Here is a 26149-nt window from a genome sequence, read left to right on the forward strand (position 1 = left end):
ATCGTTTAATTATCTCATCTCTGGTAGGGCCGAAATCTTCAAGTGGAATCATACACATTTATTCCTTCAAAAGTTAATGCATTTCCATACATTATGTTAGTAAGGTGAAATTAGAATGCCATTCAGTGATTGCTGATATGAGACACCCATTAATAATGTAGCTATATATATATATATTTAATATAAAAACCACATTTTAGGTGTGTAATGTTCCACAACTTTTTTATGAAAGAAAACACACATTTAAAAAGGATTCATTAACGTGAATAAAGCAAAAATTGAAGAAAATCAGCAGAGTGTAAGTAAGGAAAATTGCCCTTATCAATGGTTTTAATTTTCAGTGTCGGTACAGTAATTCAAATTTCTATGCCAGCCTGCTCCAAAATGTGGTTGGCTATTATAGTTAGGAATGGGTGGATTTACGATTGTATCCACAGAAGAGTGCATCAAAAAGTAATTACTCTAACATGCAATTCAAAGTTTGCATGTTGTAATACAGTGCCCGCCGCTAATAAAATCAAATCGGCAAGAACCGAATCATTACAATATTAATACATGTTAAAAACATCCTTTAATAGAATCAATGCCACCGCTCAAGTCAATGTAAACTCTCAAATGATGTTGAAAAGTTAATTTTAAGTACTGCAACTCAAGCAACCATTGATCGGTTTTTGCAAAAATTTTGTAAATTTAATCTTATGTAAGGTTACTTTATTAAAATAATTAATTCAGTTAAAATAAAGCATTACCTAATGTTGTCATTATTTCAGCTTTGAAAGTGTGTGCATTTAGAATAAATATATCGTAAAAGTTTAATTTTTTTCTTCAAATCTTGAATCGCCTCTTTAATAAAATCAAAAGAGCATAAAACGAAAGTGATTTTAATAAACGACGGGCACTGTATTATGAAATAATTAGACCTGATTGTAGTCGGAACAAATTGGAATTTGCAACTCATTAAATCAAGTTTTAAAATAAATGAGGAAAAACATAATTTTTTCTCGAAAACAATCTTTTAAATGTGTTACCATTCCAGAATTATATGTAAGAATACCACTTTTATACTTTGTGTTTGCCTCAGTAGTTACTTAATTCTAGCAGTGGTTATTGTGGAATTTTTTTTCATGCAGTTTCAAAGTTGCATTTTTCAGAACAAATTTGCTTGAAAAAAAGCAGTTATTGCATGAGGGTTCTGGTAAGGGTGAATTAAATGTTATATTAACGAGACTTTAAAAACTATTCATTCGAGGAAGAATCACATTTCTGGGGTATAGAATGATTTCAACAAAACATTTATATGTTAAACAAAACAGATTTTTTTTTGGGGGGGAGAGGGGGTTAAAATAACAAAATAAAGAAACACAGTTTTTAATGGTAGAAAACTTTATTGGTTAGTCTTAGTAGTTAGAACAATGTATAAGTATTCAATTGCATAGATCTATTTTTATTAAGAGAAAAATGGCAGTCATTTAATCAAGCAAATGAATAAAAGTTTCTTAAATTTAAAGGCTTTACTAAAAGATGATGAATTTCCAATCCCATATTTTTTGCAAATGAATTTTTATATCCTAATATATACAGTCAAACCTCGCTATAGTGAACACGATTTATAGTGAACTCCCGGATATAGTGAACGTAATGTTCAGTCCCGTGCCTTGCTATACCCGTATAATGTTATTTTTTGTGGATATAGTGAACCAAAAAAGTGAAGTTGGATCTAATGAGCTTTTTTCTTCATTTTTTTGTAATAATTTCGAAATTTCTACTTCAAAATAAGTACATATACCGGTTTTTAAAGCCATCTACAGTGGGGAAGGTAGCGATAAGCATTTTTTCTTGTTTGCTTCTTTCACCTTACTTTCCCATCCCTAAACAAATCAAGTAGATGTTTCCAACCCAGGCAGATGATGCATCTATAAAGTGTCAGTGGGATCAATAAGCATTTTATGTCAGAGGGAATGAGTGACTATTTATTATTGGTCAAAGAGTTGGACACTAATATGTGTTGATAAGGCCCTCATTTCAACTCCTTTTTGTTCTCAATGCAGTTAAAAAAAGCCTGCAAACAAGTGTCTCAAATTCAACTATGGCGAGCAGTAAACGTAAAATTTTCTCCATTGATGATAAAATGGGCATAATCAGAAAAATTTAAAATGGATGTAATCAATCTGATATTTGCAGAGAATATAAACTATCCAAATCTACAGTTCGTAACATATGGAAAAATAGGCAATTAACAATTTCTGCTCATAAATAAAAATTTAAATGGCAGAAAAAAGCAGAACACAAAGATATTGAAGAAGCATTACTGAAGTGCTTCAGCATTCAAAGAAGCAGCAATCTTCCAGTATCTGGACAAATGTCGATGAATTTGCTAAGCGATTTTAAGAGATTACTTTTATGTGCTCGAATGGCAGGTTAGACAAGTTAAAAAATTGGACTAACAGAAATTCAGGAAAAATTATCTAAGAGTCGTGAAGTGTTTCCATATCTGATGTTGAAAATTGCTCATCAGCTAAAGATTACTAATTTTTGTGTGTGTGCAGGACGCAGAGTAATAAAAAATAACACATTTTTTGCTACTACATAATATTATTCAGTCATTTATTTGAATAACGTGTAATAAAAGGGAGGAATTTGGGAACAATTTATTAAATTGCCCTCGTAACGGATATGGGGAACTCCCGGTTATAGTGAACCAAAATTTCGGTCCCTTGAAGTTTCACTATAGCCAGTTGACTGTATATATATAAATCTTTCGATTTTTTTTACAAATAAAATAGTTCATTATTGTTTAAGAAAGAAATATATGATAGCTTGTTTTACACAAATATTTATTGAGCAATAGTATATTACTATATATGTGTGTGTGTGTGTGTATATATATATANTATATTTTAAAAAATTTATATGTATTTAATGGCTGTTTTAATCAAATGACACTTATTTATTTCTGTTATTTTACAAGAACACATTAGCCTGTAGCAGTGCTTTTTAATATTCACATAACCAGTTCTTATTTGATCATGCTGATAATTTTCTGTAACACATTAAAAAGTTTTAATTTGTTTTCAAACTATAAAATAATCTCGCATACATTTGAAAATCAGAAATTAAAAAAGATTGCTTTGATTTTTATTAACAAATGGATAAGTAATTTCACATCTATACAAACATTGAATAGCAATTAAGTATAATTTTTAAAAAATCAACATTTTGTTATTTAACTGTAAAAATAATAATAAAATATGAGTTTATTTAGAAAATAAGAAAGAAAATTGCACGAGCTAGAAAAAAAAAGACAGTTAAAAAAAAATTTCACAATTTTCTTAGAAATCGGCATTTCTTGATATTATATAAAACTGTTTTCACATGTTCATTTATTCAAGGCAATTTTGAGGGAAGGTTCATTTTTGAAAGATTCATCATTAAAACATCTTTGAATTTTCTTTTGATTTGTAAGAAAATTGCAAAGAAGTAGAATTATATAACAAACAAATTATGTAAAAAATTAAGAAAAATAATTCCTTTTTAATTAATAACTGAAGATTACTCGTTTAGATTGAGATGATTAAGGACATAATTGAGCAGAAACAAGTTATAGGTTTCAAAGTGCTGTAATACGTTAATGGATTCATTAGTGAATAAATAGTAAATATTTAAATTTTCTTAAAGTGCACAGAAATTTATATAATTTTGAAAATAAGCATATTAATTTAAATGAATAAAAAAAATTAAATTTTGCAGAAAAACGAATATTGAAACTATTATCAATGTAAAATTATAATTTATATAAAATTGTTAAAAGTTTATTTTTATCACCTAAAAACTTAATTCTGGATCAATGTTGCAAACGCAATTGAAAAATATAATATTTTGAAATTTAAAGATCACCAGACATATTCAATATTTTAAATAATTAAACAGAGTTATTTCAATTGATGCTTTTTATTTAAAGACTTAAATCTTTAAGTAAATGCACCATTCAATACTATAAGATACATTTTATTTGAAGAGGAAAATAAACAATTGGAAATTTAGAAAAAGTTTATAAATGTATAAAACACAAATTGATTTATACATTTCATCAAAATATATGTTACATAGAAAGATTTTATTAAAATATTTAAAATAAAACATTAACAAGATGTTTTGACATAAAAGAAATAAACATACATTAAAATAATACAAAGACATAAAAAGTTCATTTGTCTTCATTAAAACAGATATAGTAAAAATACACATATGTTAAAACTACAATAGTGTTCAATTTATAGTAACATATCACAATTTAAGTATTGATAGAAAAATTTGTTCCTCAAAGTATACTGAAGGCACAGAATAAAATAAAATGCAATACAATAACCACTGATGGCAGCATCTTACTAAAGAACTAATTCATTTTTACAGATAAAAATAATAAAATAACACAATTGTCAATTTTGGCACCAAAATCCTTTAAATTATGAATGTGCCATGGTAGACAAAATAATAGTTTCATCTAAAAATTCATGAAAAATATAATTAACAAACTAAGTTTTTTTCTCAGTAAGATGCTGTGACTACTAAAAATAAAATAACAAAAAATAACATTCACTAGAAGACAATTCCTATTTGTTTATAAAATCATTTAAAAGGTCATACTTAAAACAAGATAGTACTCAACTACACTAAACTATTATATATTCCATAAATTGCACACCTAAAGACTTGTAAAAAGTAAATATATTTTTATATCCAAACATTCTTAAAGTCAGAAATCCAGAAATTACCTGAATACTTTTTAAATTGAATGTTAACTTTAATATTTTTATATTTTTATGAAATAAAAAGACAAAATCAACTAAATATTTTTTTAAAAAAGAAAAATAATCTTTTTTTTCATATTAAAACTTTCATTCATTGAATATACATTAAAGCTAGCATTAAATATTCATTTTATTGTCTCCAATTAACTATGATCAATTGAATGAACTGAGAGAACTGCTCAACAATGGTATAAAACATAATTTTCATCCTTAATGTGATACTCATTTGATTCATTAGAATCATTTTTAAATTTAAAATTATTAATCTTTTGACAAAGAAATGAATTAGTATAATAAATATTGGTGTAGGTAACTTCTTTAAGTGTATTTCACTCTTCTTCTGTAATCTTATTTTTAATTTACAAAGACAAGTTATTACATAGCCGTCAGTAAAATTACTAAGAAAAAAAGCTTTTTTTTTTCCTTTTTACCTTAAAAAACATTTTATAAATGGTACATATTTTCTAATGTTGGATATTTTTTCTGTGTGTGCGTTTGAGGAAAAAATTATAAAAATAAATAATATTTACAAGAATGTAGAATGAAATGTATTCTCAAAATGACAATGAATGTTAAAGGAAAAAAAGTGCAAATGAATTTTTTTTTTAAATAAAAAGAAATTCTGTGAAAGAATTTTTTAAATATAAAATGTATGGAATATAAAGCATAAATCAGCAAATAAATGAATTCATTTTTAAAATAGTAAAGTAAAATTAGACTTTAACTTCTTATAAATTAATACCTGTGATATTTTTCATAGAAAGTTTTGTCATAAATACCTTTTTATGCTCCTCCCTTTTCCAAGGGGAATAGGCATTGTAAATTTTATCCCGCTGAATCGATTTAGACCAATCACAAGATGACCGTACCAATAGTGCAGAGGGTTTTATGTATAAAAATGTACAATTTCGCACTTCTATTAATTTATACATAAGACTTAGCTATTTAACTAAATTAAGAACTGTTTTTATGAACATCCTGAATCAAATAAGTCAATAGAATGAATTGTTCAGACGTAAATATATGAAATATATGATTTCTTACATATCTTATATACACTTTTTAAACTACTATTAAGGAACTATCTAAACCAATTATTTACCTAACCATATTTTCCGATGTAATTATTCATGCTATATTGAATAAGATTGGAAGGTAATAAGACCAATAGTTTAGAAATTATAAGCATTTTATGTAGAAAAATTAAAAATTTTGTATTTGTACCTATTCAAACATCAAACTTTGCTATCTAATAAAATGAAGTATCTTTGCAATTTATTACAGTAAATTGAATAAGTATTAAGTTCTTTTTTGGGGGGGGTCAGACTTAAACCTTATTTTTATTTATATCGCAGGTTATCTCAATAAATATAATACATGACAAATCTATTTAATAAAATGAAGAATTTGTTTGCGCGTGTGTCCCACTTATAACCCCAGAATCAATCGCAGTAGCGTACTGACAGCAGAAAATTTTCAAGTTAATGGCAGTGTTTACTTGCTTATAGCTTTCATTAATTAAAAAAGGAGTTTATTACACAGTCTTAGATAATTAATTATTTTTTATTCGTCACATCATAAAAAACTGAATGGTATCTTAGGCGGATCAGGTAATATGAAACCACATTTTTCTTTTCACATGGTGTTGCTTTTAAAAAGTATTTCTAAAAAACTAAATAATTAAAAATTAATAGTATTTTAAATAAAAAGAAATAGTTACACACTGGAAAACAAAATTAATGAAAGGTGAAAAATCGTCTGACGATGCCTGACTATTTTGGTGAATTGTACAAACTGGAAAAAAATAAGCTACTAACAAATTAGAAAAACTGATGGTAAAATAATACTAATTCATTTAGGAGAAGTTCACTACATCTCCATACTATTACTGATCCCCATGGTGTTCAATTTATAATGACAATGGTACTAACTGAAAAAAAAAACTATATATAAAAAAGCATAATTAATAGAGAAAGGGCACTAATTTCCTTAAGAAAAGGAAAAAAAGAACAGCCATACTTTATTGAAGCCAATGATGCTTAATTAATTTTGATAACAGTAACTAATTATTATAAAACTTCAAGCTATTAACTAAAGAGCAAAATTAATGGGGAAATAGTTCTAATGTGTGAAATAGTTCAATAAATGAAAAAAATTTCAATGCTGTTATTGACGCCAATAATGCTTAATTAATTTTGATCATAAATAATAATTGCATTAAAAATAAGCTAAGTACAGAACAGCAAAATTAATGGAGAAATGGTACTAATTCGCTAAGGAGGAAGATAAAAAATCGCCATACTATAAGTGACGCCAATGTTGCTTAAATAATTTTGGTAAAAGGCATTTTCAATATTGTGGTAATAGGTGTTATTTTAATTAATATTAAATAATTTACTATTTTAGGTCAAATTAGTAAATTTGGTAAAGATTAAAACTGCATTAATATAGATAAAGTGGAGTGAGGTGCTCTAGAGGAATTCGAAAGGAGTCATTACCAGAGTAAATAGCTTAATTGTGGTCATTTTCCACGAATTGTCCTTGAGCAATAGCATCATTTCAAAAAATACTGAATATAGTTAATATTTATTTTGATCTGATGAACTCTTAAAAATGCGTTTTGCTTAATCTAGATATTTAAAGTCACCAAAGACAAAAAATAATAATACATAAAAAAAAGTGGATTATTTTAGTTTTATTAATTGTGTTGGCTCAGTTTTGTGCATGATTTTGTAGCATTCTTTGAGACAAATTTATTGACAGTTTAATTTTTTCCAGCCCATACGGAGAACGGGTATTCAGCAAGTATAATCATTAGATAGAATAAAAAATTTATTTAAACACAAATTTAATGCAATGAAAAATTAATATATGAAAAAAACCTGTACCTTGTAAACTGTCACTTGATTGGTCTCATTTAATTCAGTGTAAAAAAAAATGAATTATAAGCTGTGCATTCCTTGCCTGCATAAAGGATATACAATTCTCTTCCCCAAATCTCTCCCTTTTCACCTCAAAAAAGAGTGAAATGCACAGTCAGTCATTGTTTACTATGATTTAATAAAGCTTCCAATGAAAAAAAAATCTTGAGTTCAAATATTTCTGAAGAAACACTTTTTTAATAGCTATAATTACTAGACTAGATATTAAAGTAAAAAATACATGGAAAAAATAGCTCAAAATATTTCATAATTATCTAAAAAAATTTCAAAGAGGTTAAAAATAGAATGAAACATTTAACTAAAAAACTAATCAGTACAGATGGTCACAACTATAAGGACAATCAATGACTTCTACAGATTTATGTCATTGATTAATATTCCATCATCAGTCATCAATGACTAATTTCATTAACAATGCTTTTTAGTTGGGATGTAATGAATATTTGGCCACTATTCAGAATTCGGAGCTCTTGCCAAATATTCAGCAAAGTATTATATAAAAAATTATTTTTCGACTAAGATTTTTTTGGGAAACTTTTAATATATTTAATAAATAATAATGTTTAATATATTTAATAAAAAATAATCTAAAATCAAATTTTTTACTATACGTTATTCAAAATAGTTTTTACACATATTCATTAAGTTCTAAAGCTTGGTAATTTACGTTCTGAAAGATGCATGGAAAAGTGAAATTTGAAGAATTAAAGCTAAATTACTTTATGCTGAACCATGAGTTTTTTTATTGCTCATTCCTTTTCTTTTTTTTTAATTGAGACAATATCATCGTTTTTTCTACACTTTATATTTCAAAAATTGAGAATTTTTTGTTTTGTTTTATTTTTGTTTGTTTTACAGTTTTAACGAAACGAATGTTCTGTTTTAAAGTTAACGGAATGTTTTGAATAAAATATATTGTTTTATTGTCACTTTTTTCTTATATGGTAAAACAGATAATTAGTAACATAGAATACTGCAAACCTCAACATTAAATTCATATTTCAGAACTAAAAACAATTTTTTGCTTCCTTTCTGTTTCTTCTTTTCTTACTAACTTTTTTTTTAACAGTGTTTTCATCATGACAGCATTCCTGAACGAGTGTTTCTTATGTACGTTATTCTTTTTAAGGACATTTTTTTTCTATAAAGAAATGTGTAAAAGTTTAATTAAGATCTTTAGCGTTAAATCTATCGTTTAAAAATCAAGCAAAATTTTTGTTTTGGTTTCTATCTAGCTTTTTCTTTTTCAAACAACAGACATTTTCATAGACGTTTTTATTATAACATGGCAGTTAAGAGGCTCTTTATTAGACTTTAATCTTCACCTTTTTCTTGAAAATGCGGTAATTATAAAACTAAAATGTTCGGATTTAAAATTGATTTTCAAAAAATTAAGATTGATTTTTATTTTTCTCTTGTATATAATTTTCCTTTGTATATAATTTTTGTTATTTTTTATTTCCGTTTTTATGATATAGCATTTTTAAAACCGTTTCTGATAGACATTTATCTCTTTTAATGTTTTATGGAGAACTTATTTCCTACCGGAAAATAGTATTTTTAGCATTAAAGTTTTGTTTCAACAATTAAGAGGATTTTTTTTTTTTTTAACTTTACAACTGTAGTTTTTTTAAATAGCTGTTACTGGGTTTCTTCTTTATCTTAAATATTTCTAAACATCATAATATCTAATTATCCTTATCCTAAACATTTCTATTTTTTTTCCTCTTTACCCATACCAATAATACAGATAAGTTTTGTTTATTTTTCAATAATGACTAAACTTATCACTTAATAAAAAATAATAGCATTTATTAATAATTTTTTAAAAAAAATTGCTATTGGACTGCCGAATATTCGGTATTTTGCTAAATCACAATCCATAAAATCCCTACTTTTTAGGTCCCTAACCGTAAAAGAAAAAAAATCAAGACAGGACAGATCTAAGAGGTCAAGGGGTCTTTAGCTTTATTATCATAATGGCAATATCTAGATAAAACAGACACCCTCTACCTTTGCTCTCCAACCTCACATTGTTAGATAAAAGCTGTTTGCTTTGGAAAATTTTATATCTTTTAGGTGTGGACATTAGTTTTGTTGTTACACTATGCATAATTCCCAACAAAATATTAAATAAAAAGAACAGGAAAAAACAGTTAATAAAATTTAAAAAAAGCCATGCCATAACATAAAACAAAAACAATTTTACCATTTATGCTCACCATTTAAATCCAATCAATTACATACAAACTCAAGAATTTTAATATCATACATCAGTATATAATTTTAGAAACTTGTTTTACTTTGTTTAAAATAAATATGTATAACATTTGGTTAGTTTTCATCGAGTAATTTTCAATTAATTAGTCCTAATCATACTTTCATTTTTTGAAAATGAATGTTAAAATTATTATTAACCTTTTAAAACTTTGATATTTTTAAGCAATTGAAAGTTCTAAAGGTAACTATACTTTATCCAAAAATTAAAAAGTGGAATATGACTCCAAAAATGAATAATTTGTAGACTGGTTCATTCTGAAAATTGATTCCATTTCAGGTATTTGAAATGCATATTTTTTTTCTCCATAAAATAAGACATATTAAAATAGTTTCCGGAGGACAAATTATTTTACAGTAATTACAATTGAGTAGTCTAAATGCAAAACCTTATTATTGCTGTCTTGACAAAAGATACAGAGGGGGGGGGGAATGATAGTGGAGCGATATTCTAAAAATAGTCTTTAAAAAAATTAAAAAAAACATCTGAAACTAATTAAAATCAAAACAAGACCACATTCTAGTTAAAGATGAAAAAAAAAGAGATAATATAAACTCAATACTTTGCTTTATTTAATTTTTTTAATCAAGTTTTAGAATCAATGATTAATTATTATTTAAATTTAGAAGGTAATTTTAAAATATTTCTTAGGAATGTAAATATATGATTCCCAACTAAAAGGTAGAAAAATAAACATAAAAAATAACAAATGAAATCCTTAATATCACATTATAAAATCTAAATAAATATCTCATTTTAAAATCTAAATAAATATCACATTTTAAAATCAAAATGAGACCAAAAAAAAAGTAAAATAGATAAATATCACAGATTTTTACATACAGCATGAAGTGTGCAAGCTACAAGTGAGTTAGAAGTGAAAGAGATACCTAATGAGTGTATTTTTATTCGGAGACTTCAAAGCAAACGTCCTCTTCTTCATCACTGGAAACAGTAGAACAGTTTATAGAACAAATAGTTATTAATTCTGCATTTTAACATCATTTGCATTATGAAATGACTAAATTACCAAACTAACATAAAAAAAAGCACATGTTGTTGAATGTATCGTAGTTTTCGGCGAAAGCGCCGCTGCACTATCGAAAAAAGAAGTCGTTTTTTTCCTCCATGCGGCGCTTCCAACGTAATAATTTTTAGTAGAAAAAAATTTTATGGAAGAAAATTATTTAAGATTAAATCATTTTCTGAGATAATGAGAAATTAATAACTAAGTCGACGAAATATTTGCCCGTATCGCAACTTGCTGCGGAACAATAGCCAATTCTTAGCAAACTTTCGGCAACGGCCTGCAAAATAAAATAGATAAACGAAATAATAATAAAAAAAATATCGCATAAGAAGACCATTTTAAAAGGTACGCATCTTCTTGTCTCCACCCCCAGCTAAAGAAAGATTGCAATCTAGAAATCCACTTAGCGCCTTGGGAATTGTAATTGGAGCAAACATATAAGGAATTCCCCAACCCCTTCAAAAATAACCAATTGATTCCTCCTAAACAGCTCAAGTAGAAAAGACAAGCGGAGGAGGTGGGGTACATCCTTCTTTTAATATTTTCTTCTCTCTTTTTAAGCTTAGTCATATTGTGTTATTTCCATTGAACGAGAGGACATTCTACCCACTAAAATTCCACCCCCAAAGACTGAGAAAATGAAACTCGTTTCCGCTTTGTTAATTCTAGAGAATTTTTTTGGTGCATGCTTAGTTATTTCGTATTTTTGTTACTATTAGTTGTTTCGTTTTTATTAGTTTTTCCTCAAATTGTCAATTGTAATAAACTTTTAAATATTTTTATTTTTAAATCCTTTTTTTTAATAAATTTTTAGCTTAAAATTTTTAATTTTATTTTTCTTATTAAATTGTTTTACAGATTTATGTAATCAGTCACTGCGTTAATTCTTCTGCTAAATATGGTTGAATTATTTTTTTATCATAGAAGAATAATTTACCTTCCTAAAATTTGAGATTCTCGGAGCACATAAATATTTCCTTAAAAAGTATCAATAAATAAGATGTAGATAAATTATTTTCAAATTTAAAGTCTCTTCACTTTTAAAGTAGAGGGTGTAAAATTAACCTATTAAAAAAGAAATTACAGCAAACAAATAATCTTTAAAAACAGTTTTGCCTTGAAATTTGAAAAGGAAAAATTTAGACAAAACATATTTCGACAGTGGCTAGAATACATATTATGTATATTTATACCAAAATAAACACTGAAAATTTAATAACATAAATTTAATAGTAATTATTAATTTTCAAGCATCTCTAATGCTTTTCTCCTTCCAAAAACAAAAACACTAATATTGTTATTAAATATTAATAGTATTTTCTAAATATGAAACTTAAAGCTTTTATCCTTTTAATTACATATAAATAGAAGTGAAATAAATTTATGTAACAAACATAAGGCATAAGGTCATTATAAATACAATTATAGTGAAGAGTTTAAAGCTTTTGAAATAAAAAATCACAAAATTTAAACATAAGAAAGATTAACACTTAAAAACTAAATTTTACCAAGGAAAACTGAAACCATTAGTTAAAAGAAGATACAGTGAAAATAATAAAATCCCTTGCATAAGAAAATGTATTTTCCTTTTTATCAAAATTTTTTTTATTCCTTTTTTATTATGTAGAGTTGATGTGTAATTTAAAATGAATAAATATTTATAATATAATGAAAAACCGAAAAATAAAAAATTCTTAACTCTTTTTTTTTACAAATAATTTGAAGCATATTAGTCAGCATTTAAAATATTACAAAAATTACAACAATCAAAATTATTGAACTATTGTCAATTCAGGACTTGCTTCTTTGCAATAAGGATATCATATTACTTGTCAACTCAGAATATCAAGATTCGTGTCAGAAAGTGTGAAATTGTTGCGAGCACATTTTGACAAAATTATTTAGCTTATTCAGAGACCGTAGCACAGGTAAACAAAAATAACATTCATAATTCTGTTTAAAGACAAAACGTGTCAGTTGTTTTAATGTTAGTCATTTTCAAAATGTTTTTCCTCTTTGTGAACACTGTTCAAACAATCCAAACTGTTCCTAAAACCATCAATGTTAAGTATTCTTTGACATAATATAAGTCCAAATTACCAATAATGAGGTTTAATGTTGTTAAATTGTGTGCATCTTTGATGCGGTATCCCAATGAAGAATCGTGATCACTTAAAAGTATATTTAATAAACCAAAAAAGAAAAAAAAAATACATATGTAACAGAAGATAAGCAATAAACATCAAATAATAAATTCTTTATATACACTCTGGATCTGGACTCTCTGATTCTTGTTTTTCTAAAGCAGTTATAATAATTATAATTTAGTTACAATATAAACTATGATTTTAATGAATAAATATTAAATTATTCAAACTAATAATAAAATTTAAGCATCATGGACAATGGTAAATATTAGGAGAATAAAGGTTAGTTTAAACAACTCAATAATTAGAATTATCCACAATCAATTTTTTTTTTAAAAATCAGCTAATATTAATTAGCTGTTTTTTCAAAAAATTTGATTAACTGATTAATGAGATGTAGCCTAAAAGTTAATATTAATAAATAGTAATGGATTTCAACTAAAATGTAGCATGTCTAGACATTAATCCAGAAGACAAGTGTATAGTTAGCATTATTTATATGAGAATTAATAGCAAAATTTCCAGTTACTATTTTACTAATTATTTTGAGACATTCGAAACAGAGGATAAAAGAGAGAGATGTTCGATGAAATAGTGACCTGCTTAAAGATGAACAGACTGAGGCTGAAGCAACAGATGTGCTCGTAAAATATTCTGTAGAAGATTCTGATAGGGTTTGCATGTTTTCATCAGAGCTTGAATCTGATTCGCACTCAAAATCTACAAATAAGAATAATTACATGTATAAAAATAAATGAAATTTTAAATTAGTATAATTCAATTTTATTTTAAAAAAAAGAAATTAATATTTTAAATTAAAGTCTACCTAATTGTCTGCATATTACTATTCACAAATAAACATAATAACTAGATAAGTACACTGTCAATGTTTTTAACAGACTCATTTAAAAGAAGAGTGAATTCAAACAAAAAAGCAGAAATAAATGTGATTTAAAAAAGTGAAAAAATAAAATTACAAAAATTTACTCCAGATTCACACTCTAACAACAAATCCTGCAGTTATCAAAACAAAATAAAGAGGGGAAAGTATTTAGAAAAGTAACTATTGTTACGATTTCCTTTAAATACAATAAAAATTGATAAATGAGTTATTAAAGATATATCCTTATTCTGTTCATGAACTTATCAAAGTAAATTGGCACCGAATTCTTCAATGAATGACTGACAATCCTTACAAAAAGAAACAAAAAAAGTTATAAAGAAAATAAAAGAATTTTGAAACAACTTTGACAAAATAAAGTCTTGCATTGTGGAAAAAAAGAACCTCTGACAATTTTTTTTCCTTCCTCAGAATTTTCTAATCCTCTTTATTTTTTTTTATAGACAACTTTTGTAGCTTTTCTTTCTATTCATTCTAATGATAAGGATATAAAGATTATTTTGATTATGAATGAAATGTTTTTAAAAAGTTGAAGAAATTATATAATTTTTATAAGTTGAAAATTGATAATTGTTATTTGACTTGAATTCTCCAATTTCTTGGATGGGCTTTTCAAAAAATTTATACATGTTTACGTTTTTTTTTAATTGTTACCCTTGTTTTAAATTAAGCATTAAAACTTTTAGAACAAGTTATTTTTAGAAGATTTGAGTTTAGAAACCCTTTCACTAATCTGTCCTGATCTTATACATATATATTTTTCTTTTATTTAATTCAAAACAGTTAAGTTTATTTTTTATTCTTTAATGATTTATTTAAAAAAACGGTTATTATTATTTTTTTATTTTACTTTTTGTTAAATTGTAACATTTTATTCGCCATAATTTTAGATAATTTTTTACTTCTTTGATAATGCTTTTTCATTTCCACAATTTAATGATCTTTATTTTCTCAATTTAATAAATCTCTACACAAAATAAATTAAAAGATTATTTAGAAAATTTTAGATTAGAAATTATTAGATTTTTCTTTGTTATAATCTTACTGATTTTACAGAAATCTTCCTTTATTAGGATCTTAATTTTTATAATGGGAAATATGTGCTGCTATCTTCTCTTATCATGTGATCATTCAGTCTCGCTTTCAATGCGAATGGGGATGCAAGTTAAATTTCGAGATGGGCTCAAATGAAAACGTTTTGGTAGATAATCCATACCTCGAAATAAAATACTCTTTCGGCAGGTAATCCACGGATTATAAACCGGAAAATACAGTAATTTGAGTGTATTTCTTTCATTCATTTTTGAGCAATACGTTTTTATTCATTAAAAATTAAAATGACAAAAGAAAGAGAGAAGAGCATAATTTCTCAAAATTGTTCTCATTGTAGTCTTAAGTAGAAAATAAAAATGTGAATTACAGGGTCACTTTGAAATACCTTTTGAACTTTAAAAACATAATACTTTTTTTTGCAAATTACTATATACATAGACCTTTAATAATCTTTTTTTCTTTTTAAAAAATAATATTAGCTTGTAAGAAAACTGGTTTTCCAGGAATCACAAACCTACACTTTTCTCTCTCTTAGAATTAATTGAAGATAAAAATCACAGTATTCACAAGCACTTACTTAAAAATGTATGAGCCCTTTAAATAAAATGTAACTATCATTTCAAGATGTAATTCATTAAAGTCATTAAAAATAAAATAGCTTTCATTGTTGCTGAAACTTAAGTACAAGCAAAAGCCAACATATTTTTATGTCATTTGTTTTGCATATCAAAGCTAGGCAGATTCATTTGAATCATCTAGTAACTTGAGACCTAAATCAAAAATTTACATTTTTAATTAAAAACATAAGAACTAAGAATACTTAATGCAATTATAAATTATACAAAAATAAACAAATTTTTTATTAATATAAGCAGCTTAATATTGAGAGAAGAAATAGCTAAAAAATTACTTAAATGAATTTTTTCTTGAATAAGAGGATAAAAATCTTGGACCACTTCATTTTCAGGCTCATAGTACATGACTGAAAAATAGAGAATGCAATGAAATCACAAAAGAAATTTAGCAATCAAACAAGTCAAGTGCGACACAAACTAAATAGCATCTAAAAAGTTCTAGTTGCTCTTTATTTAGCAACAATGTTTTTATGCTCGTTTCAATCTTTCACTTTTTTGGAAATTACTTAAAATATCACTATACTGTTGAATTTTTTTTTTCATGTAAGTAAACCAGAGAAATTAGTATGCACAGTAAAAAGAATATTAAGCTCAATTATCCTTGTTGGAAATTACTTAAAATATCACTATACTGTTGAATTTTTTTTTTTTTTTCATATAAGTACACCAGAGAAATTAGTTTGCACAGTAAAAAGTATATAAAGCTCAATTATCCTTGTGGGAGAGCAATATGAACATATATCTTTAAACATTTCAATTAAAAAAGGGGTATGAAATAATTTTTAAAGTAGAAATGATCAGGGTGTCTAGTGAGAAGACATTTTCCTTGTAAATCCAAGATTTTTCCTCCATCGAGCAGATGATATTTAATATTAAATTTTATTTCAAACAAATATTTTATCATTTAAAATATATCATCAGAGTAAAATCAAAAATTAATATTGATGAACAGTTTAATATTATAAAATAAACACTATGTATTTAAAAATAAGGTAAATTTCATTCTAGATCTTAAAAAGGGCATTATATCCCCCTAAAAAAGAACATCCAAGAGAAAAAGGAGTTGCATTTCACAAAAATTTGCATCGCTTTTAAGAAACCCAAAATATACACAGTGTATAATTTTATTATTAAAAAAAAATCTTATTTTCAATGAGAAAATTTAACTTAAAAATAATTCTGCAGATAAATTAGATCATTCCATAAAAAAATTTTAAAATTAGCGTAATTCTCGTATTCAGAAAATGTTAGTTGCCGTGATAACATATTAAAAGTATCAAGATTTTAAAAGCAATGTTAAAATGGCTGAAAAAAACAACAAGTAATTGCAACATCGGCCAAAAAAAGTAATTTGAATTTAATGCAGATTTGAGATTGAATCTTCACCAATCAAGCGTGTAAGAATGTGATTGCTAAAACACGCAATTCACTAACCATTATATTGTATTAAAAATATTGAAACAGAAAAAATCTCACTAAAATAGCCAAAAAAAAGATACAAATGTCTGCTGAAAAAACGATTCTTAAATGATGTAGATTTAGGATAAAATTAATTTGAATTGACACTCCTTTAATTCCAAAGGCACACTTGTAGTGATAACTTCGTATAAATATAATACTTTCTGAAAACCCATGTGGAAATAGCTGAAAAAATGATAAATAACAGCTGAAAAACGGTGCATTTATTGACGTGAAATTATTACGGAATTGTCAGGAATCGAACACATCAAAAAATAGTAAAGTTATTTCAAAAGTCTTAAGTTGTAATAACATTGTATTATAAATATCTGAATTTGAAAAACCAAAAAAATGGTAAATAACTTGTGAAAGAATAATCATCAAATGACGTGAAGTTATGATGGAATCATCACTAATCAAACAAGCCAAGTAAAACTCATCAAAAAGTGATAGCTCAAAATGGAAATTTGCATGTCTTAATAACACAGCATTTAAAATATCATAATTTTAAAAACTATGTGAAAAGAAGAGAAAAGATTATACATAATTGCTGAAAATCTATCATATAACAATGTGAAATTACGATGGAATTGCTTGAATTGAATTACTTAAATTCCAGATTCACACGTCTTACAGCAAGGTATAAAAATATTGGAATTTGAAAAACCAGGTGAAAAAGGATGAAAATTACGATGAAATCGTGACAAATTGTACGCTTCAAAAAAGTGATAACTCAAATTCGGAATTCACATGCCGTTATAATGTATTGAATATATTATTTGATATGTTATGTTTGGGAAACTCAAAAGGACAGAAAAAATAATGATTTACTGCTGAAAAAACAATCTAAAACTTCAGGACCACTTGGAAGAAATATGGGAGAAAACTTGTTTGCGTCATTCTTAGTGAAGCGCTACTCACGGAAGCATCGATCGCTTGATGTATGATCGTCTGCTATTTTAAAACTTTTTTCTGTTTTACTAAAAAAATTTAGAAATTCCCTGATATTTCCTGAATTAATAAATTCTCTGATAATTCCAGGTTTTCCCTGTTGTTGGATACCCTGATGATAATCTATTTTATGGTTCAGAGGCCTCTAGTAATTAATAAATAAAAACCACCATAAATTAAAAAAAAAAAACATTTTTTGATATTAAAAAAGATAATTTAATAATAGAAAAAAGAAGCATTTTTAAAGCATAACATTTAAAACAGAGAACTAATTTGCGAAAGATATTTAAAATTATCCATACATTTCATCATACAATGTTTGTTTAGGATTTATGATAAAGAAAAATACAGTGAAATATTTAAACAAAAAAAAAGAGCAATTAATGCAATTTTTGGAGGTTGAAATAAAATAACAAATGTCTTTTATTGGAAAGTTAAAAATATAACGAGATACAGTGAAATCTCTTGTTACGAACACTCCTCAGAACGGACGCCTCTCATTAGGGACATATTTTTAACTCCCTGTGAATCTTCAATAAAAAAAGCATTATGTAACTTCTCCGCAAAATGGACACTCCCCTAACTGGACTCGAACAGTCATTTATGCCCTCAATCGTTATTTTCTATCTCTACAAACTGGTCACCAATTCTTCTGATTAAAAAAAAAAACAAAAAAAACTACTTCTACTTTAAATTCAAAAGAAAAAAATATGCAGCTTTCCATCTTTTCCAAAGCATTTTCTTATTTTGTCCACAACTAAAAATGTTAAGCTATTTCACCACTAAAACATCAATCGCTTTCCTTTCCCCTTCCCTATCTTTGCAAAAAAAGAAGAGAAAAAGATGATGTAAAATATTTCAGACAGTGGCATCTTTTCATCTGGACGATACTGGTTAAGAAACCCCCACAAGCTGATATGATGCTCTCGATTACTCTTCTCCACTAAAAATTTATTTCTACATATTATCAATTTGGAAACACAGCTGGGTTAAAAAAAGGGGAACAGAAATCTAGTCATTGAGGTGATCATATAAATGAAGCAGTTATTTGACAGATGATCAATTGTGAATATGACAACTCCATAGAGTCTTACAGGTATGCATTGCTGCTTTCGAACGTTCAAGGAGACCCTATCAAGTGATGGAGAGGTGTTAGGGGGTGTAAACCGTCAGAGGAAGTGAAGTAGGACTAAAAGTGCTTATTTGGTATCCTATGACTAGTGCCTGTGTAAATAGGAAAAACATATTCATTTTTATGTAGCTAGAATTATGTATACATATGTATAAAATTTTTTTATACATTTTTTTTATTAAAAAAATTATTTTTTAAAAGTTATAATAAATATTAGATAGTAGATTATGTAATCTTTTCTAAAGCATTGCAATTATTCTAAAAACAATTTACGGTGTACTTCGTTATTAAAGTCCTTTTCCCGTAAACGGACAACTCTCGTAAGCGGATAATTCTATCACTCCCAAGAACGTCCGTTTAACCAAGATTTCACTGTTCATCTAAAAAAGAAAACTTTTCCTCTCTTAAAAATAGCACTAACAACTTAAAAACATTCAGTTCCATTATTTATTTGCTTTTTTTTTGTAAAATATTGAGGTGCATTTGAGTAGATGAAAGTCATCTCCCTGGCGAAGTAGAGGTTCTGAGTTCTATCCTCCCAGATGGAAAAAAATGTAAATATGTGTATAGATGTTGTTTAAGCTTTAATTTATTATTTGAATGTCCGCTAGAAGCTTCAAATACATTATTTCTTGTTCCTTATTTAATTGTATACAAGTTCTTGCTTTTGAAGTTACCTTGTTCCATGCATGACAGAAGTGTTCAATAAATCAGTGTAATTAGCCATCTTGTTTCTGTCTCTGACATTAATTTAAGAGATATTTTTCAGCAATAGTACACTCTTTTATTATTTTTAAGTATGGTTTCAGTATAGGTCCCAAAAAGTCACAGCACATGCTAAAGTCTTTTCCTGATTTATAAAGTACTCAAATAGAAATTAAAAATGTTTTAATGAAAAAAGTAAAAATAAAATAACTCACTTACTCAGCTTACAATAATACAAGGCACACTTGTAGTTCCGAGCCATCAAAGCAGAAAGAAACTAAAAGTAAAGAGAAACGAAAGCAATATGTTTTCATGGGATTAAACAAACAAAAATTTAGTTTTAAAAGTCAAATCAAATAAAAAAAAATAAAAATCTAATAACAACATTTCAAAATAATTAAAATTAAATTTTTATCAGGAATGTGTAAATCAGCTTAATATCTAAATGATTCTTTCCTTTAAAAAAAGTAGTAGTATCCTAAAAAGATTTTTCCTTAATAAAAATTTATTATAAAAAAGAATACACAAATGCATGCAAACATTTTTTACATCATCTTTTTCATTTAAAATATAATAAAAATATTAGCTTTAATTTTGGTTAGAACAAGCAAAATTAGATAATTTTCCAAATGTCTTATGCTACTATAAAATCTTATGCTACTATAAAACTACTAAACTAAACTCAGAGGCGCAACAGCCCAAAGAGGGCCAAGGCCTACTGTGCCCATCTCAGTTTTCTTGACCTTGGGCTCTGGGGGGCAGGAGCAGATGTTCTGGTCAGGTGGTCAGCCGTACACGGAATCCCCAGTGTTTAGTTCCCAAGCATGCTTGGTACTCACCTATCGACCCACTGAAGGGATGAAAGGCTGAGTCAACCTTGTCCGGCCCGAGGATCGAACCAGGGACGTGTGGCACGACAGCGCGAAGCGCTACCACTCAGCCACCGGGCGTCACTATAAAACTATAGAAAGCAATTAATAGGGTGTCAATGGTTTAAATTATGATTTTAATTCAATGATTATTTTAAACAATTAGATAATTAAAATGTAAATAATTTATTTTAAAAAATATTAACGATTAAAAAAAATATTCAACTTTTGAAGAAAAATAAGCAGAACAAACAAAAAATGTAATTATTGAAAAGCATCAATTTATTTTTTAAGTATGCTCATATAATATTTCATAAAGACTGACTACTACTGAACTAAAAAAATAAAAAAATTTATTTTAAAGAAATGAAAAGGGATAAAAATTTGCAAAAGCAATCATTAGAGGGATTTTATGCATCGTGTGTTTGAATTGATTGATTCCATTTGCAAGCACGAAATAATAACTTATTTCTTAGTTAGTATTTGAGAATGTCATGTTTTAAAGTTTGTAAAATTACTAATGTTATGAATTTAATAGAATAAAAAAAATTTTTTCCTTACAGATTCGCACAATTTATAAAAACTTTTACTAAATTGGGGCCTAAAACAGTTTTCACTTTCACAAATTCTACTACAAGAGATAATTATTAGAACCAATTTGTGATTGATTTTCCTCTATTTTTGCTGAATAGCTTTTTCCATCAAAATTGGATAACAACTGCAAAAGAGGTGTTTGGGTTGGTATTATATATTCCCACAGATAGCAAATGCAGTGTAGATCTAAGGAATTGACTTAATATCTTTTCCAGAGTTTTTTTTCCTTCATTCTTTTTTTTGTACGATTGCCTTTAAGTTTCCTTGCAGTTTCTAGTGCTCAGGAATGATTGCTTGCTGCATAATGAAATAAGAATGTTTGTATATTAAGTCATTAAATATGATTGTGAAATTAATATTATAACTAAATGCACTGATTGTTTTGCATCCGCTAAAACCTTGATGAATTTAATGAAAGATTTAGCATAAGTCTAAGAGCTATTTTATTGAAAAGAGAAAGAATATATGTTTTAAAAGTGAAAGTAACTTATTATAACAAGGCTAAATAATAGTTTTGTGTATATTTTGCTTTATTCTAATAAAAATTTAACAAAGTGGTAAAAAAACTGTTCTCTGAAAAAAATTTTATATAGTTTTGTCATTTTTTTAATTTATGAAATATATACCTGATGTTGTGTAAAAATGGCTAATAATGCAGGTGAATTTTAAATGTAATAGGGTAGCAGCAATATTTGATTCTGTTTTTGGCATTTGAGGAAAGTGGTTGGCAAAAAAAAAAAAAAAAATTGNGTAGGAAAAAAAAAAAAAAAAAAACAATTTCAAAAAATTGGTGGCAGAGTAGAAAAAAATTATTTCTTAATTATTAATTGCATGGCTATAAATTTTTATATTTAAATGCGTATCATATATTTAGTTATGTGTCTTATAAGAAGGTAAAAATTTGAAATAACTTAAATACATTTTTATTATTTCAATTAGAAAAGACTAAAATACAATAGAGAAAAAAAAATTTCTTCTTTTCTTTCCTGTGCATGTTATTAACTCACTTCAGAAAGGATTTCAACAGGAGTACTGCACGAATCTTCATCTGAGAAATCTCCACTTTTAATCGAAACTCCTTCCATTCCACACTCATGGAACCTGCTGATTGGGCAGAAATAAAATAACCTAATGTTACGATAATGATTTCACATAGAAATTACAAGTAATAACTGAAATTATATGATCAATTTTAAATTCCAGCCAAAGCCAATCATTACAGAATTTTTCCTATTTTTATAAGACTGTCAAAGTTACGTCTCGCTCTTGAAAATCTACTAAATAAAATTTGCCATGTTGTGTAAATGAGAGCTCAGGCAGAAAAAGACTGAGAGGGAAGTTGCTTGCTAATGAAATAAAAAACTTCTCGTTTACGTGATTCTGCAAAAAATAACAAAATATAGATTAGTGGAACTCTACGAAAATTTCCCAAGAATGTAAAATTTTAAATTCCTGGAGAGAGAAAATTACATGCCTGCATAAGCAATGAAAAACTTTTTCAGTTGATATGATTTTAAATATATATTTTATATTTTTTTTATTTGCAATTCGACATAAAAAGTACTCACAAGAAACTTATACCAGTATGCTCTATGCCAGGGGTGGCGAACCTTTATGCACCAACGTGCCATTTTTTCAAAAAATTGTTTAATGAGGTCATAGACGTGCCGTCAAATAATTTTGACTTCGTGATTATTGGGAAAATAATAATACTAAATACTATCAACTCAAAACTCTTTATTTACTATGGAAAAAAAATACATTTTGCAATATCTCAGTTACACGCGTAATTCAACTTATAGTAACATTAGTGTGACTTCTTTTATTGCAGATTAGATGGCAACTAACTTATATTAAGGTTGTAAGATGTTAGTTTAAGCAGGCTGTTAATTTCTTTTTTGCTTGTTATTTATTGTTAGCTCATTTCTTATAGTTATTGTTTTTTTTGTCATTAATTGTAAATTTTTTTGTTAATAATTGTTTATTTTTTTAAAATTTTAATTTAATTGTTAATATGCTTCACAGCGAACTTGCAATCGGTGGCGTGCCCAAAATATTGTGTCGCGTGCCATTGGTTCGCCATCCCTGCCCTATGCTAATAATAATAAAAAAAATTCACCAGGTGAGTGAGCAATTGAGGTCGAAAGACTGGAGAGTTTCTTAAAATAGTTCAATTGAGGTGGAAATTTCTCCCCTTCAAGCGATTGACTCATCATAGTTAAAAGTTATGAAAAATAACAAGCATTTCTTTTCCCATCTGATTTGTGAGAAAGGCAATCTTTTGAAAACAATTCTGCAGATATATATTTTTTTCGTGCAAACTGAAAAGAAAATTTTTTATTTTTATTTTCTGAATAGAAAATTTTACCACAGGAACTCTGAAATGTTCTAGGACAATGTTGCCATATTTCTGGCAAGAGGTAGGAGCACTTGTCTAATAAAACTATTTAGCATGAGAATTGGGTATAATTTACAGGGTTAGTATTTTTGGCAAGATAGAGGGAAAAAAACATGGCAAAAATGGAAAAAAAATACTGACAAAAACTTATTGGTGAATAGTTTTGAATTGAATTATGTTAATTCAGTATTAATAATTATAAATGCACTTAAATATCTAAGTTATCTATTTCATTAATTATTATATTAAATTATAAATTGAAAAAAAATGTGTGTAATTTTTAATTTTAGTTCAAATCAATTTCAATGCAACACGTTAAATATTCTTAAAAATTGAATTTTTTGTCAATATTTAAAAAAATCTAATTTTTTGTCAATATTTTAAAACATTTATAACTTTCTATCTTTGCAATTCGTAAAATTAGTATTTTTAAAAGGTTGTGGATAGTTAAAGAAATATTTTTTAGCTCTCCTTTTCCCCTTCTTAAAAATAGTCTAGTGTGTGTACTATACCAAAAAAAAATATCTTCCTTTATCTGTAAAATATAAAAATTTTTATTTTAAACTATTATGAAACCTTCTGATGAAACAGGTTTTAAAAATTTTGTAGACTTCAATGATATATAAATTTTTAACATTTAAGGAAATATTTGTTTTGCTTTTCATTCGACTTAATTTCTTTTATTTTATAGTTGTATATTGATTTAACTGGTACAATTTCTAACAATATGGAATGTTCTGCAAAAATTTCTATTCAAATATAAAACAATCACCTTTACATTATATTTACCTATAATATTCCTGTTTTAAATAATAAAAATCATATATTTTGTCCTTATATTAAAAAAAAAGGGGCAAGACTTCCTGATTGTGATCTGCTGCAAAATATGCGCCAAATCGTGCAAGAATCTAAAAAAAAAAAAATCACAGAAGAGAACCAAATCAAGTAGCCTATCCATCCCTAGGCAAACCTCAACAAGTTATTTTTTGTTTAAAATCCATAGGCACTTAATAATTGGTGCTACAAATCACCATATAGAAAAATCCACAAAAAAATTCGAAATATTCTATTCTTAAGGAAAATTAAATATTGCATTTATTTTAAATTCGAAAACATGCAATTCAAAAATTTATATTTTTTACTGACTTACAGAGAAAAAAAAATCTCCGTAGGAAGTTATTAATGTAAATTGTATTTTTGTTACTTAGGCATAAAACTTAGGATTTTTAGTGAAATTAACGAAGCGAAGAGCATTAATGAAAACAAGAACGGGATTTTACTTAAACAGAAAAATACATTGATATTAATACATCAAATAATAAACAATTATTATAATAATTATTATTACTCTTCATTTTTGTTTTCCATATTTTAGTAGTGTTTTAAGTTTAGTTGCAAACGTACAGATAGGATGGATGAAATTTAAATATAATTTATTCATTCATTAGGAACGATCATTTATATAGAATGGCGAGCTTTAACACATCGTTACTTTGAATAATTTAAGAAATATTTTAATGAGAATTTGCAGCAAAAAGAGAAAAATAGTACTATTGTTTGTATTCGAAAATTTGTTTTGATTTGTGGAAGGGACAAGTAAATTATAGAGGAGTGCGACGAGCCGTGTGTGTTAATTTATAGCTCTGTGGGAGCCTTCTATGATCTATGATTTGCGGGCTGTTGCTTGGCTGACCGATTTTTTTATAAATAGAGACATTTGATTGGTCAATTGCGCTATCGTTTTCATCTTTATCGCTTAATCGTTTAGTCAGGCTTACTAGAATGGCACTTTTAGCATTTTTGTTTGGCGCAATTTTACTAATGCGCATGCTCGGTTTGATAATTTATTCAAACCAATCGAAACACTTCGTAGACAATGAATATAGAAATTTGTATCCCCTTTGCTTGTGTATACTCAGACAAGGACATAAAGATAGAAAGATCAATCACTATACCAAACGGATGTCAGGGTGAACTGTGACATCACTGGTCTCAACTGAATTTTCTTTATTTGATTTTTATAAATTGTTATGATAAATAATAACATTCCGTCTCTGTGCCAGAAAATTCTGAACACATTTTTTTTTAATTTTTTAAAGATTTATAATTTGTAAATTTTTAAATTTAAAATGAAAAATAAATGATATATTCTTAAAAATTGGTTTTTATATTGTTCTGAAATTCAAATTACTTGAAATAAAAAAATAAATTTAAAAAAAAATTAAGGACTTATTAAAAAATATGAAAA

At 26.5% G+C, this 26149-nt stretch overlaps 1 protein-coding gene across 3 annotated transcripts; it reads right to left on the reverse strand.

Annotated features, from left to right (window-relative positions):
• Positions 1-2533: 2533 nt before the first annotated feature.
• LOC107437046 (glutamate-rich protein 2) lies at positions 2534-25540 on the reverse strand. Of its 3 annotated transcripts, none has more exons than XM_016048921.3 (6): positions 25250-25540; positions 22511-22604; positions 20260-20317; positions 16070-16141; positions 13805-13925; positions 2534-10973 (listed from the first exon to the last, which is right to left on the reverse strand). In XM_016048921.3, exons 1-6 carry the CDS (start codon positions 25267-25269, stop codon positions 10934-10936), a joined length of 405 nt encoding a protein of 134 aa, XP_015904407.1. In that variant the 5' UTR covers positions 25270-25540; the 3' UTR covers positions 2534-10933. The 3 variants fall into 3 exon arrangements, with proteins under 3 accessions (XP_015904407.1, XP_071037996.1, XP_071037995.1); XM_071181895.1 differs by having other exon boundaries at positions 22511-22607; positions 24691-25540; XM_071181894.1 differs by having other exon boundaries at positions 22511-22607; positions 25250-25538.
• Positions 25541-26149: the final 609 nt, after the last annotated feature.

The sequence above is a fragment of the Parasteatoda tepidariorum genome, chromosome 6, assembly GCF_043381705.1.
Source record: "Parasteatoda tepidariorum isolate YZ-2023 chromosome 6, CAS_Ptep_4.0, whole genome shotgun sequence".
NCBI lineage: Eukaryota > Metazoa > Arthropoda > Arachnida > Araneae > Theridiidae > Parasteatoda > Parasteatoda tepidariorum.

Coding starts and splice junctions, on each gene's coding strand:
- LOC107437046 (XM_071181894.1), bottom strand. CDS start 25,269: ATGGAAAACAAAAATGAAGA. Junction 20,318..22,510: donor CTGTTGAAATCCTTTCTGAA/GTGAGTTAATAA, acceptor CTTTACTTTTAG/TTTCTTTCTGCTTTGATGGC. Junction 10,974..13,804: donor GTCTGTTCATCTTTAAGCAG/GTCACTATTTCA, acceptor TACTGTTTCCAG/TGATGAAGAAGAGGACGTTT.